This window comes from Geotrypetes seraphini, chromosome 15 (genome assembly GCF_902459505.1).
Source record: "Geotrypetes seraphini chromosome 15, aGeoSer1.1, whole genome shotgun sequence".
Lineage (NCBI taxonomy): Eukaryota > Metazoa > Chordata > Amphibia > Gymnophiona > Dermophiidae > Geotrypetes > Geotrypetes seraphini.
In genome coordinates this window covers 66,912,158-66,927,624 of record NC_047098.1, presented here as the reverse complement: position 1 = coordinate 66,927,624, position 15,467 = coordinate 66,912,158, and the positions used below count along the sequence as shown (strand labels likewise).

The 15,467-nt window shown below is 45.8% G+C and overlaps 1 protein-coding gene and 1 long non-coding RNA gene across 7 annotated transcripts in view; one reads left to right on the top strand and one right to left on the bottom strand.

The window, feature by feature from the left end:
* The window catches only part of ELN (elastin), a 178,662-nt gene that overhangs the window by 157,861 nt on the left and 5,334 nt on the right, over positions 1–15,467 (top strand). For 5 of the 6 annotated variants that reach the window (XM_033921781.1, XM_033921780.1, XM_033921778.1 and 2 more), the window contains 8 exons: positions 609–641; positions 1,611–1,685; positions 4,069–4,107; positions 6,026–6,055; positions 7,628–7,666; positions 8,803–8,838; positions 13,574–13,609; positions 14,327–14,383. In XM_033921781.1, the coding sequence (XP_033777672.1) occupies positions 609–641; positions 1,611–1,685; positions 4,069–4,107; positions 6,026–6,055; positions 7,628–7,666; positions 8,803–8,838; positions 13,574–13,609; positions 14,327–14,383 (345 nt within the window). The remainder of the gene's footprint in view (positions 1–608; positions 642–1,610; positions 1,686–4,068; positions 4,108–6,025; positions 6,056–7,627; positions 7,667–8,802; positions 8,839–13,573; positions 13,610–14,326; positions 14,384–15,467) is intronic. The other variant, XM_033921779.1, reaches the window with a different exon arrangement.
* LOC117348986 overlaps positions 142–15,467 on the bottom strand; it is a 92,515-nt gene continuing 77,189 nt past the window's right edge. Inside the window, exon 3 of the long non-coding RNA XR_004537079.1 lies at positions 142–785. This is a non-coding gene — a long non-coding RNA (uncharacterized LOC117348986). The remainder of the gene's footprint in view (positions 786–15,467) is intronic.

Genomic DNA, 15,467 nt, shown 5'->3' with positions numbered 1-15,467 from the left:
GGAAGCACGAGTTCTGAACAGGGTGAAGGTTAGGACAAGGGGCAGGGAGGAAAGGCTAGGAAGGTAGGGGGGAATGAGAGGGAGGGAAAAGTGAAAGAACAGGGTGAGAGAGAGAATAAAATTGGAGCAGTAAGATTAGAGCAGTGGTTTCACTTCCCAACCCTGTCCTGGATGACCACCAGCCAGTCGGGTTTTTGTGATAGCCCTACTGAATATGCATGCAAGATTTGCATATAATGGAGGTGAAAGGCTTGCAAATCTGCCCATTGCTATCCAGAAAACCTGATTGGCTGGTGGTCTTCCAGGATAGGGTTGGGAACCACTGGATGGAGGGAGGAGCTAGGAAGTGTGGAGTAGCAGAATGGGGCAGTGATGGTATAAGGGGTGAAGAGAGATAGAATAGAGAGGGAAGGAGGGCCTTTGAAGATAGAGGGACTCAGTGAGTGGGAACAGTGTTAATACAGAGTCAGAGAAGGGGTAGAATAGGGATAGAGAGGGCACGGAGAGTGAGGAGGGCTGTGATTAGGGGGCAGGGAGGGGAGCTAGAGTGAATAAGGCAGCTGGGGAACAGAATGTTCATTATTCTCCTGTGTATTGATCTCTTTCAGGACTTGGTGCTGGAGGGAAACCCCCTAAACCAGGTACAGAGGCAGTACTCCTTCATTCTCCTTTGCTTCGGTTTCTTGATTGCTCTGTTTGGAAAAAAAATCCCCGCATCTGGACTTGGTGCACACTGGGTGGCAATGAGCCTTCAGCACAGGCCTCCAACTCAGAAGTCCGGCTGCCTAAATTTAAAAAAGTAAACATTATAAATAAAGAAAAAGCAGCAAATACTTACAAAACAACTATAAATAAATAAATAAGCAAAAAGTCTGCCAAAACAGCAACAATATTTTTTAAAAATCATAGAAAAGGTCCTGAATTGACAACGCAGGCCCAGTCACTGCCAAATACCTACATTCAGAACCACTTTCCTATACGAATAGGTGCCGGGGCCAGTGTTCAACATGCTGGGACCAAGGACAGAGATTTAGAAGGGATCCCAAAGCCCACCAACAGACTGTATGGGGGCATGATTACGATTGCTCCCATTTGTATGAGGGCGCTTCATGAATCAGCTCCCCCCTCCCCCCCCGGCCATGGATAGAATCCGATCACTCACAAATCGGATCAGATCCGTGGACTTAGTGAATCTAGACCTAAGACTATTAAAGAGCATTTCCATTCAATGGGAGCAGTCCAATGACGTCACCTACATGTGGCTGATGCATCCTACTTTTAAATATCACCTTCCTCTGCTACAAGGCCTCAGCTGCAGTTCTAATCACAGTGTGCCTTGTAGATCTTGATAGATCCGGTGGAACCCCAGTGTTAAGCTGTGAAACTGGAGCCAAAGAACAGATGCTGGTTGTGAAGCACTGATTTGGGAGGGGGGGTGAAGACCAAGGACTAGTGATATAATCCGTGAGGCAGGGGAAGATAATATAAGTCCAGTGGGACCCATGATTCAATAATAAGCCCTATATAGTTGCAATCTAGACCATTAATTTGTGGTGAGCTTAAGAGAAGATTAAAAAAAAACTCTTAAAAATATTTGCTGTTTTATACAGGTGTTGGAGGTATGATGTTTCCAGGCTATGGTGGCCTGGGAGGAAGAGGCATAGGAGCTGGAGTCCCGGTGTCAGGTATGTTAAATGTTTCCTGATCCAAGTTTCCAAGTTTATTTACTGTTTGATATACCGACCATCGGCAAGTATCTGGTTGGTTTACAATACTAAAAATTTTTGAAAATAAAAGGGGGCAATATAAAATCCAGATGCACCCAGGAGCAAGTGATGCACCAGAGTATGCTCTGTCCCTTATTGAAAAGAGGGCTGCTCTCCCCAAATCTCCTCTGTCCAATACTGGAAGAAGGGCAGCTATCCTAGAGTCCCCTCTATCCCATACTGGAAGGAAAACAGCTCTCTCAGAATCCTCTCTATAGGGGAAGGAGGGTTGCCCTCTCAAAGTCCACTCTATTTCAAACCAGGAAGAGACTTCCATCCGCAAATGGCCTCTACTTCATCTGGGAGTGAGTTGTGCAATGGCAGAGTCCCCTCTTTCTCATATTGTGAGAAGGAACACTTTTCCTAAAAATATTCTGTTCCATGCTAGGAAGGGGACTGTTCTCCAAGAGTTATTCCCAGTAGTGCGGCCAAAACAACATTTTTTGAGCCACTGACAACTATGCTTTAGGTGTTCCAGGCAGGCTCCAGATTTCTACAGCTGGTATTCCACCAGCTATAGAAAGGTGTTTCCAGCTTCTGGGTAGACCTGAAGTAAACCTGGATGGGCCCAGGCCAGCCCAGACCCAGCTATAGCCATACTCCTGGGAGCACGCTTGTATTTATGTATAGACAATATGGACAACTGCTCAGGGTGCCAAATTTGGAAAGCCCCAAATAAGTGGGCTAAAGAGGACCTTGATTCCTGTTGTTGTACAACTGTGCTCAATGATTTCTGGAGAAGAAACCTCTCCCCATCACTCTCCAGTCCTGCCTTTGGGCACCAACATCTTAAATCCTACCCCCAGGGTACCTCTCCATCCCATACCTGAATCTCCTTTTTTTCATACTACCAGAGTCACCTCTGACCTAAACTGGAGTGGAGGAATAGCCTCATGATTACTGCAGTGGCCTGAGAACCAGCGGAACCAGGTTCAAATCTCAATGCAGCTCCTTGTGACTCACTTAACTCTCCATCACTCCAGGTACAAAAGAAGTACCTGTACATAATATGTAAACCAGGGGTGGCCACACTTTTTTGGCTTGTGAGCTACTTTTAAAATTACTAAGTCAAAATGATCTACCAACAATAAAATTTTTAAAAAACACAAAGCACACTGTATGCAGAGAAAATGATAATTATCATTTATATTCAGGGTTTTTTTCAAAGAGGTCAAGGCAGATGACTTTAAAATATGCAATGTCACCTCAGTAACAACTATACAAAAATAGACAAATATACCCCCTCCCTTTTTACTAAACTGCGATAGCGATTTTTAGCGCAGGGAGCTGCGCTGAATGCCCCGCACTGCTCTCGACGCCCATAGGCTCCTTGCGCTAAAATCCATAGTGCAAAATATAGACAGCAGATATAAATTCTCAAAATGGACACATTTTGATCACTAAATTGAAAATAAAATCATTTTTCCTACCTTTGTTGTCTGGTGATTTCATGAGTCTCTGGTAGCACTTTCTTCTTCTGACTGTGCAGCCAATATTTTTCCCTTCTTTCTGCCTCCTGCATGCTTCGTCTCCTCCAGACCTCATTCCATTCCCCAACCAACATCCCTGTCCTTCCATGAGTCCAACTTTTTCTTCCTCTCTCCTTGCCCCCCTTCCCTTTTTTTATTTCTGTCTGTCTCCCTGCCCCTTTCTTTCTTTCTTTTTCTCTCTGTCTTTCTGTCTCCCTGCCCCCCTTTCTTTCTTTCTGCCTCCCTGTATTTTCTGTCTCTCTGTCTCCCTGTTCTGCCTCCCTGTCTTTCTGTTCCCCCTTTCTTTCTCCCCAAGCCACTGCCAAGGCTGTCATCTAGGAACAGGCCCCCCAAGCCAGTGCCGACTTCTGGGAACATTGCCGACTTATGGGCCCCCATGCCACCGCAGATACCGCTGTTGGAGAGGAAGTTCTGGGCCAGCCAGGCAGCAATTGCCTGGCCCGGAACTTCCTCTCCAACATCAGAATTGACGTCGGGGAGAACGCTTCTGCAGGGAGAGCTTGGGGTGGCTGTGGGGGACGTCGGGGAGAGGAAAGCTGATAGGCCCGGTAGATCGCAAAAGCAACGCGAGTCTATCATGGAGCCCGGGATGGGCTCTGCGATCGACTCACATTGCCTTTGAGATCTACCGGTCGATCGCGATCGACGTATTAGGCACCCCTGATGTAAACTAATTCATTGTAACCATCAAAATGTGTCTGATATTTTTTGTTGTCTTACCCCACAGTTGTGTGTCTATAGTCCCTCTTGATGTCTGCTAGTATTATTTTTATTGTTTTGGTTATTTAATTCCATTTTTTGTGTTTCTCCAGGGTTGTATCCAGGAACTGGGGTCAAGCCTCCAAAAGCAGGTAGATTTCACTTACGAGGGTTCCTCAGAAAGTTTCTGCACTTTCATATTTTCTTGGGAAATAGTTGGGGCAGGAAAAATGCAATTTGCTTTTTGAGATATTTAATAAATAGTGTTAAAAAAAATAAAAGCGAGGAAACCTTTTGAAGATCCCTCGTAAATACATTATTGTTAGGAAGAATTATGGATATTCACGAGGGATACTACATGGGAGCTTTGGCTGCATAGAGAATGACATGAGGACAAAGTTTGTCCCTGTCCCTGCAAGTTCTATCCCCATCTCTGCCCTGTCCCTGACTCTGTCCTCATTTGCATAAGCTAGAGAATGACACAGGGACAAATTTTTCCCTGTTCCCCCAGGAACTCAATTTCCCCGTCACATCCCCATGAGTTTTGTCACTATCTCTGTCCCTGCCCCATTCCTGTAAGCTCACACACAAGCCTCAAACACTTATGATTTTAAAGTGGTTGAAGCTTGTGCAGATGGGGACGTAGCTTGCAGGGAAGGGGCAGGGACAGGAGAAGAATTCTCCGGGATGGGGCGGGAAAATTAGTTCTTGCAGGGATGGGGAAAATTTTTTTTTTACCCTTTTAGTTACAAGAGTAGTGGACGCATGCCCAATTTTACACGTAGGGCACAAAAAGTTGCTTGCAAGATACAAAATATGTTATTTAATTTAATATGTAAATTAGCTGCTAATTGTCATTAATTACCAATATTTGCCTATAATTGGTGTACATTGACACTAATTAGCAGTTATGCATGTAACTACCATTAGTCAGTATTCTAGTAATAAGTGTGACCTATATCTGGAATTTGGTTATACGAGATCAGCAAACCCTCAGCCATCTCTTCTATAAGGGATCTCTTAGAGATGTGTCCCAAAACTATTCTCTTTTGCAAGACCCGAATTATAGCTAGTGATGCAGGGTTTCATGTTAGGAGTCACTTCCCAGGGAAAGGATCGAGGTGCCATCATTGATACATTGAAACCCTCAGCTCAATGTGTGGCGGCAGCTAAGAAAGCAAATAGAATTTTAGGAATTATCAGGAAAGGGATGGAAAACAAAGATGAAAATTTATTTATTTTTTCCAAATTCTTTATTCATTTTTCATTTTACATCAAGTAAAATGTTATAACGCCCTTGGCTGTACTTTGAATACTGTGTGGAATTCTGGTCGCTGTATCTCAAAAAAGATATCGCGGAATTAGAAAAGGTACAGAGAAGGATGACAAAAGGGATGGGACAGCTTCCCTATGAGGAAAGACTAAAGCAGCTAGGGATGATATGATAGAGGTGGAAAGGGTAGGTATCAATCCATGTTTACTGTTTCCAAAAATACTAGGACTAGAGGCATGTGAAGAAGCTACTAAGTAGTAGATTTAAAACAAACCAGAAAAAATATTTCTTCACACAATATGTAGTTAAATTCTGGAATTAGTGCCGAAATTCGTGTGGTGAAATCAGTAAACTTAGCAGGGTTTAAAAAAGGTTTGTATAATTTCCTAAATGAGAAATCCATAGGCCATTATTGCGATGACTTTGGAAATCCACTGCTTATTCCAGGGATAAGTAGCATAAAATCTGTTTTACTACTTGGGATCTAGCTATGAGGTATTTGGGACCTGGGTTGGCCATTGTTGGAAACAGGATGCTGCGCTTGATGGCCCTTTGGTCTGTCCCAGTTTGGCAATTCTTATGTTCTTAGAGAAAATGATGTTGCAATAGTCCAAACGGGGTATCAATAGAGCATAAAGTCAAGTTTTCTGGGAAGCTTCATGCTGGGCATGATGGATTGCTGGTCTGACAACTGTTGACTGTGGGAGAGCTCACAGCTCCTGCAATTTCAGGCTCTCCCAACAAGATACTGTAGAGAATTGCTAAGTATTAATTTCTGCTCTATTTTGTATTTTTAGGTTTAGGTGCTGGTGTTGGTGGCCAGCCTGGTAAGTACAGCCTGGATGTCTGCATTGCCCCCCTCAGTGGCGTGGCGAGGGAGGCATCTGAGGTGGTGGCACCCGGTATCACCGTGCCGTATACCTTCCTGCTCTTTCCTATTACTCGAGCACACGCATCCCTCCCCCGCATACTTCTTAAAATGTTTGCCAACGCAGACAGTATCTTCCACCTCCTGATCGTGACAGCCTCAGCTTCCTTATGACAACACTTCCTGGTCCTGCAACCAGAAAGTGACGTCAGAAGGGAGCCGAGGTGGAAGACGTTGCTTGCCCTGGCAAACATTTCAAGAGGTATGTTGAGAGGGGGGAGAGGTACTGGTTTCCCCGCCAAGATGGTGCTGCCCCCACCTCCCTTACTATGCCCCTTCTCTCTCACTTGGTCTGCAGTAAGAACGGTCTCTCCTGACTCTCCCTTGCTGTAGGAAAGGTTCGGACTCACCTTCTACTCTTGTCCATCTTTTTGTGCAGCAAAATGATCAATGCCACAATCCTCCCCCCCCCCCCCGAGTGGTGCCCTTCCCTGCCCCTTTCCCCGTACCTTTTAAACTTCTCCAGCGGGAGCCACAGGCTTCCCACATCGAGTGTTGGCTCCCCTTTGATGTCACTTCTTAGGCGCGGGCATAAAGGTACGGGTGAAAGCAAGGGGCGCATGGGGCAAGGAGAGGAGGAGGGATGCCGCTGTGCCCTTAGGAGGACCACCCTCTTTTACTACGCCACTACCTCCCCGCTGTCTGGTGCAGTAGGAAGGGTGTCACCCTCTCACTGGGCAGGGATATTGCTTCAGTGTTTTATTTCTTTTCTACCTCACCTCATTGATCCCTAGGGATCACCTCAGTCTATTAAGTAAATACATTTCATAAAAATACAGCACAAAACTAAACAGTAATGGTGGCAGGACCCCAACACAGTGCTGGAGCCTATACATCATTTATTTGAGGGACAAAGACCTGGAGTGCCACAACAAGACAAATAAACCTAATTATTCTTACATTATCTAAAAAATATCCCCCTCAAAATCACCCCACTTTCTCTCTAACCTCCTCTTAACTCCCAAAGATTTCCTAAATCCCAAAAAGTCACCATACCCTGATCGACCTCAAAAGTAAGGAAAACACAGAATGTTTCCTTATTCAATCTCTTTCCTCCCCACCCCCGCCAAACTAATGGCAACTCGTCCTACTGTACAGCTCCAAGACAAAACCCAAAAAGAAGAAACCCCCAGTGTGACTGGGCCAGTTACTCCAAGTTCACTTCCTAAAAAGTTCACCTTGGGATCTAACCCCAACCCTGTGACAGGTTGCTTTTCAGGGGAGGCAGCAGAGACCAGTGTCCTTGGAGTCAGCTGGTTAGTGGCAGGATTGTACCAGCATTGCTTCCAGCAGGAGGAGAACATGGTGGCAGAGTTCTTCTCTCCCAGAACATCCTTTGCTAGGGTCTAGCTGGAAGCAAGGTCCACCGTTTCTTTCATGGCAACTGTTTCTCTAGTAAGGGGCTATAGGTTTTTCTTTGTACAATACAGACCTGTTTCATGCAATATTTACTCTGATTTTCTTTTGGTAGGTGCCTTCCCTGGATATGGATTATCACCCATTTACCCAGGTGAGTTTTGCACTTCTTATAAAGGGGCAGATATTCAAAACTCCAGCACTGTTAAACTACAGTGTCAGAGAAACACCAGCCTAATTTTAGAGACACTCTTAACATTCAAATTATATGCATGAAGTTGATTTTGAGCATTGGTCAGAATTTTCTGGGACATGCCCACAAGAGCTGTGCATATCTGTTCAGAAAGCTCTAAACGGACCCCTCTAAAGATTTACCTGAGCCTCTCCGTCCCTGAGCCTCCCACCCCGAGCCTTCCAAGACTGATCCCCCAATTTCCTCCTCCTGCTGATGCCTCCGAGCCCTCCAAAGATTGTATTTCGCTGAATGTCCAGCTCTCTTGATTGTAAACCGCCTCGAAGTCGCAAGATTGTGGCGGTATAGAATAAAGTTATTATTGTTATTATTATTTAGAGCATTAGAGGCTACAGTTACTCAAAAGTTAGACTGACTCCAACCAGCCTTATTCAAACGGTATGCTTTTGAGCATCTTCCCCTAAGAGGAAATAAAAAGAAGGAGGAGGTCCCTACATTCCAACTAAAGAATGACATAGAGACAAATTTTCCCTGTCCCCAGGGGAACTCATTTTCCCTCCCCATCCCGGCGACTTCTGTTTCTGTCCAAGTCCTATTCCTGCAAGCTCTATCCTCATCTGCACAACCCTCAATGACTTTAAAATGATTTAACACTTTAAAAATTTGTCCCCGTGTCATTCTCTAATTCCAACAGAGTACCAGAGAATGAAGAAAGTCCCCTAAGGCAGGGCTTCCCTAGCGACTCCAGAGCCAGTCAGGTTACCACCATATACTGCATCTCCACTGTTGTCAGATTTACCTCATGTGTGGATATGCTACGATCTTCACTGGCTCTAGGGAAACCAGCACGGGTATGGAAAGTGCTGCTGTACTAGACAAGAAGGTGCTGAGGAGGGCTCAATGGGAGAGAAGAGGGGATAATGTTTCCAAAAGACAGTGATGGGACATCTGCGAGCAAGCACAGAATAAGGACTAGAGGGATCTAAAGGATGATAAGGGGGCTTCCTAGGAGCAGAAATCGGTGGCTGAAGGATGTTGTCAATGAGGTTATATAGAATCTGCCTAGATATTTAAAGAATTGTGTGTTCTTGCCCTAGGTGGAGTGGCTGGCCAGATGGGATACCCCTTAGGTGGTAAGTTGCACTCAGACTCTGATATTCAAATAGAGTTAACCTGCTAGATCCATTGGAGTGCTATATTCCAGGATGTGGGTTTGAGTTGGGGGCAGGAGGGGTATTAGCTGACTAATGCAAATTTTCAACACTGGCTGGCAAACTCTATGCCCAGGGACAGCTGGCATAAATGTTGGTAGCTAGATTTTGGCAAATTGTCAGTTAGGTTTCAGATGAAATATTGCCTGCATCCAGCTGGCCATAACCTAACTAGCTAAATTGCCTCTAAGCAATGTCCTCACAATCAACAGACCTTTGAGAGGACCAAGAGAGTGAATACAAAGCTGGAAGAGACATTAATGCAGTGCCTCAAATGTGGGTCACCAAAGATAGCGCTTGGAAATATACGAGAAAGGCAAAGAGATTGGAATGGGGAAGGTGAAGAAGAAGAACTGAAGACATAGTCATAGAGGAAGGAAATCTTTCAGCTGAAAACAGCAAATTACTGCCAGTTGTTTTCTTAAAGAGGGAAGGATTGGAAGTTGCAGCCTGAAGCTGGAGGAGACTAATGGCTTGGGAGAGGGAGCAACAGCAGGAGGGATGGTGAGGTACTGAACCCGCCACTCCTTCTCAGTTGGTTTCTGAAGTTCTCAGTACAGAAAGGATTCCCCTTTTTGCACCCACAATGCTGGCAGAATGAGCCTCACCCCTTCTAACTAGATTTTCTCTCTGTGGTTAAGGCAAAGCTTACAGGAATGGGGCAGGGACAGAAACAGCGACAAAACTCCTGGGGACGGGACAGGGAAATTGAGTTTCTGCGGGGACGAGGACATATTTGTCCCCATGTTATTCTCTAATTCCAACAGAGTAACAGAGAATGAAGAAAGTCCCCTAAGGCAGGGCTTCCCTAGCGACTCCAGAGCCAGTCAGGTTACCACCATATACTGCATCTCCACTGTTGTCAGATTTACCTCATGTGTGGATATGCTACGATCGTCACTGGCTCTAGGGAAACCAGCACGGGTATGGAAAGTGCTGCTGTACTAGACAAGAAGGTGCTGAGGAGGGCTCAATGGGAGGGAAGAGGGAATAATGTTTCCAAAAGACAGTGATGGGACATCTGCGAGCAAGCACAGAATAAACTAAACTAAACTAAACCTTAAGTTTATATACCGCATCATCCCCACGGAAGTAGAGCTCGGCACGGTTTACAAGAACTTAAAATGAGAAAGGGTAGGAAAAGATTTACATAAGTTTATAAATCGAGTGGAAAAGTAAGGGAAAAGAAATTACATGTTAGAGAAGAGCCAGGTTTTTAGTTGCTTGCGGAATAAATGGAGGGAGCTCAGGTTCTGCAGCGGGATAGTAAGGTCATTCCAGAGACCTGTGATTTTGAAAAGAAGTGATTTTCCTAGTTTACCTGCATGGAGAATACCATGTAGGGAGGGGAAGGATAGTTTTAATTTATGGGCGGTCCTGGTGGAGTAAGGGCACGAGGAGTTAAAAGAAAGTGGGATTAGGGAAGGAAGGATGCCGTGAATAATCTTAAAAGCCAGGCAAGAGCATTTGAATTGGACTCTGGAGATCACTGGGAGCCAGTGAGGATTGGCCAGGAGTGGGGAGACGTGGTCAGATTTACGTTTTGCAAAAATCAGCTTGGCTGCCGTGTTCTGAATAAGCTGGAGTCTTTGGAGGCTTTTTTTTGTTAAGCATAAGTAAATGGCATTACAATAGTCAAGGTTGGAGAGGATGATGGATTGGACAAGGACGGCGAAATGTTTTTGGCGGAAGAAGGGTCTTGCTTTCCTTAGCATGTGGAGGCTGAAAAAGCATGATTTTGTCAAGGAGTTGAGGTGGTCGTTGAGAGAGAGAGAGAGGAATCGATAATGATGCCAAGGACCTTGCTTGAGAACTCAAGGTGTAAGGCAGAGCCTGAGGGCAGTGCGAAGAGGGTGGGCAGGTGTTCTAACTTTGGGCCGAGCCAGAGTAATTTTGTTTTTGATTCATTTAGTTTCATCTGTACCGAGAGGGACCAGGAGTGGAGTCTCCTTATGCAGGATGTTATGTTATCGTGGAGGTTGGTGAGGTTCTGGTCTGTTTCAAGAAGGACAAGGATATCGTCGGCGTATGTGTAGATTGTTTCAAAGGGGGAAAGCTGGAAGAGCTTCAATGAGGACATATAGATATTAAAAAGGATAGGGGAAAGGGGTGATCCCTGAGGGACTCCGCAAGAAGGAGACCATGGAGTGGACATGGTGCCATTAGAGTTGACAGTGTAGGAGCGAGAGCGAAGGAAGTTTAAAAACCAATTAAGAACGGTGGAATCAATTCCTATCTCAGAAAGTTGATAAAGTAGTATGTCGTGGTGGACGACATCGAAAGCAGCAGAAAGGTCGAATTGTAACAGAACAGCGAATTTGTTTCGAGAATGTAGTTGTTGCACCTTTGATATTAGGGAGACAAGGAGGGACTCGGTGCTGAAGCTGGGTCTAAAGCCATGTTGATAGGGGAAGAGAATGGAGAATCTCTCTAGATAAGAAGATAGCTGGGTAGCGACTATGGACTCAAGCAGTTTGGTTAGGAGGGGGATATTTGCTATGGGGCGGTAGTTCGATGGTGAGGAGGGGTCGAGATCAGCTTTTTTCAAAAGAGGGGATAAGGCAATGTGTCCCATTTCTGTAGAGAACAGGCCAGATAATAGGGCAGTGTTTACAAGATTGGTGAGGGAGGAGATGGCCTGCGCAGGAATGTTATCATAAAGGTAAGATGGGAAAGGATCTAGGATACATTTGCATGATTTCAATTTGAGACAGAGTTTAGAGATCTGGGATTCGGAGGCTATTTCAAAGGCAGTCCAGGATCTATCAGCAGGGATAGGGTTGGAGTCGTTGGGAGGTATAAAATTGTAGGAGATAGTTGGGGGGAAAGAGCTTCTTATGGTAATTATCTTATCGTTAAAAAATTTGGCTAGGTCGTTAGCAGATGGTGAAGAGAGGGGGAGGTGGAGTCATTTTTTGAGGTTAAATTATGCCAGATGTTGAACAGTGTACTAGTTTGGTTTTTTGATCTGGTGATTTTGTCACCATAGAAATTTTTTCTTGCTTTTGTCAATACCGTGTTGTAGAACTTGATATTGTCTCTCCAGGATTGTCTGTCAGAAGGGGATTTCGATTTTTTCCATTTACGCTCCAGTGCTTGACATTTCTGCTTCAATTCCCTATGATATGGAAGATAACAGGGAGCTTTGCGGGAGTGGGAGATAGATTTAGTACAGAGGGGAGCAAGAGCGCGGTAAGTGGGTTCAGAAAGGGTTACCCAGTTGTGCCAGTTGGAGTCAGGGTCGGTATGGCCTGGAGAAGGAGGGAGTTGGTTGAGAAATTGGGACCAGAACTGTTCACTCGTGATTTTTTTGCGGTAGGTGATATAGTTTGTGACTCGGGGAGGAGTGCCCAGATGGGACATGAAAATGGGAAGGCAGACGGAGCCAAGAAGGTGATCAGACCAGAGGACATGTTCCCAATGCGCTTCTTCAACAGAAGTTTTGTGTTCCGTCAGATCGAGGAAGCTGATGATATCTAGAGTATGCCCCTTATCATGGGTAGGGGTGGGCGGAGGGGCAGTGAAACCGAGGGAGGTGAGGAAGTCGTTGAAATCGGTTGTATCCTTGTTGGTGATATCGTCTAGGTGGAGGTTAATATCGCCAATGATCAATAGTCTCTGGAATTTTAGGAAGGCCCTTGTTATGGTCTCTAGGACGAGTTCGGAGGATTTGTTCCAGGGGGTGGGTGGGCGGTAAAGTAGCAGGATACCTAATGGGTGGGGATGGAGTTCGTCGTTTACTGAGGCTAGCAAGAATTCTAGTGATGTATGGCTGCCCTTTTCAAGGAGCTGGACATTGAAGAATGATTTGTAGAGCTTGGCCAGGCCTCCTCCCCTCCGGTTGGTTCTGGGTGAGACCATAGTAGCCAGGGGGGCAGAGTTCGTTTTGTGTGAAAGAGTCATCTCTGTCGATCCATGTTTCTGTGATGTACAGGAAACCAGGGTCAAAATCTCCGAGTAAGTCTTTTAGTATTTGGGTTTTGTTTCGGACTGATCTGGCGTTACAGTAGAGAATTGGGACTGGGGTGAGAGAGTCCGAGGTATGGTTGGGTAGGTTGGCAGGAGAAACAGGTTTTAAGGAGGAGTGATTTACTCCACGGTGTTTTGTGAAAGGATGGGATCTGGTTCGTACTAGTATGGGAATTTTAAGGCCAGGGCAGGCGCTGTTGGGGTATGTGGAGTCGGGGAGGTGGGGGGGAGGGGTTTTAGGCAGTGAGAAGAGCTGGTGAGTGAGCATAGTAGGAGAAGGAGGAGCCAGAAAGGTGGCTTCATGTTGGGAAATGAGGAGAAACCCACGAGTGGGGGTTGGGTTTGCCAGGCAGGTGGGGGAGAGTTTGGTCGGGTGAGGAGTGAGGGAAATAGGAGAGGGTTACAGGCTGCAGATTACTACAATGATTTTGCAAGGCTACAGAGATATTTCTAGACTACACATTACTACAATGAGTTTGCTAGGTTATAGGTGGCTGCAGTGTTGCAGGGCTGTAGACTGTTACAGTGATATTTAAGGCTATAGACTGTTTGGTTAATAAGGACTAGAGGGATCTAAAGGATGATAAGGGGGCTTCCTAGGAGCAGAAATCGGTGGCTGAAGGATGTTGTCAATGAGGTTATATAGAATCTGCCTAGATATTTAAAGAATTGTGTGTTCTTGCCTTAGGTGGAGTGGCTGGCCAGATGGGATACCCCTTAGGTGGTAAGTTGCACTCAGACTCTGATATTCAAATAGAGTTAACCTGCTAGATCCATTGGAGTGCTATATTCCAGGATGTGGGTTTGAGTTGGGGGCAGGAGGGGTATTAGCTGACTAATGCAAATTTTCAACACTGGCTAGCAAACTCTATGCCCAGGGACACCTGGCATAAATGTTGGTAGCTAGATTTTGGCAAATTGTCAGTTAAGTTTCAGATGAAATATTGCCTGCATCCAGCTGGCCATAACCTAACTAGCTAAATTGCCTCTAAGCAATGTCCTCACAATCAACAGACCTTTGAGAGGACCAAGAGGGTGAATACAAAGCTGGAAGAGACATTAATGCAGTGCCTCAAATGTGGGTCACCAAAGATAGCGCTTGGAAATATACGAGAAAGGCAAAGAGATTGGAATGGGGAAGGTGAAGAAGAAGAACTGAAGACATAGTCATAGAGGAAGGAAATCTTTCAGCTGAAAACAGCAAATTACTGCCAGTTGTTTTCTTAAAGAGGGAAGGATTGGAAGGTGCAGCCTGAAGCTAGAGGAGGCTAATGGCTTGGGAGAGGGAGCAACAGCAGGAGGGATGGTGAGGTACTGAACCCGCCACTCCTTCTCAGTTGGTTTCTGAAGTTCTCAGTACAGAAAGGATTCCCCTTTTTGCACCCACAATGCTGGCAGAATGAGCCTCACCCCTTCTAACCAGATTTTCTCTCTCCCACAGTAAAACCTGCCAAGTCCTACGCTGGGGGTGGAGCGCTAGGAGCCCTGGGATACCGAGGTAGGAGAAGTTGCTGGCACAAGGACTGAAATTCCTAGGAAGAATGGGATGGGGAACCTGCTGCCCACTAGCCCTGCCTGCACCTGGCACCAGGATTTGCTATAAATTCCAAATCAGGATTCTGTTACATACAATCAGTCTATAATCCAGAAACAAGCCGGGCCCACACTGTGCAAATGAAACTGAACAAGTCCAAAACAAAACTACTTTGGCTCGGCCCAAAATTAGACCAACTACCCACCTCCATCCCACTGCCCTCTGGCTCCACTCTGCAGCTTGAGTTCTCAAGCAAGGTGCTGGGCATCATCATTGACTCTACATTGTCCTTCAACAACCACCTCATTTCCTTAGTAAAAAAATGCTTTTTCAGCCTCCACATGCTGAGGAAAGTAAGATCCTGTTTCCATCAAAAACACTTTTCCGTCCTTGTCCAATCCATCATCCTTTCCAGATTGGACTACTGCAACTCTATCTACTTAAGCCTAACTAAGAAAAACCTTCACAGACTTCAGAATGCCGCGGCTAAGCTTATCTTCGTAAAAAGCAAATTTGACCATGTCTCTCCGCTCCTGTCCAAGCTTCACTGGCTTCCTATAATCGCCAGGGTCCACTTTAAATGCGCCTGTCTAGCTTTCAAAATCCTACACGGCATCCTCCCTCCCTTTATCCCACTTTCTTGGAACTCCTCAAACCCTATTACCACCAGACCCACCCACAAATTAAAACTATCCTTCCCCTCATTAAAAGGCATTTCCCATGCAGGAAAACTAGGGACCTCCCTCCCCTTCAGAATCACTGAGCTCTGGAACAACCTTACTTCCCCTCTTCGGAACCTGAGCTCTCTCCAACAGTTATGCGCTTCCCTTTTTTAATTCAAAGCTGACGCCGAGACTCCTCTCTTGATCCCCGCCTGGTGCGGTTCGAGAGAGTAGCCGCCGCGGCGGCTTAGATGTGCTGTGTTGGGAGGGGGTAGGCAGGCGCGGCGACCAGGTTGCGCGCTTTCACGCTCAGTAGATTTCACAGCTTCTGTGGTGCCTGAGCTGCAGGAGAGGGAACGGATTGTGCGCGGCAGGGGAGGCCCCGA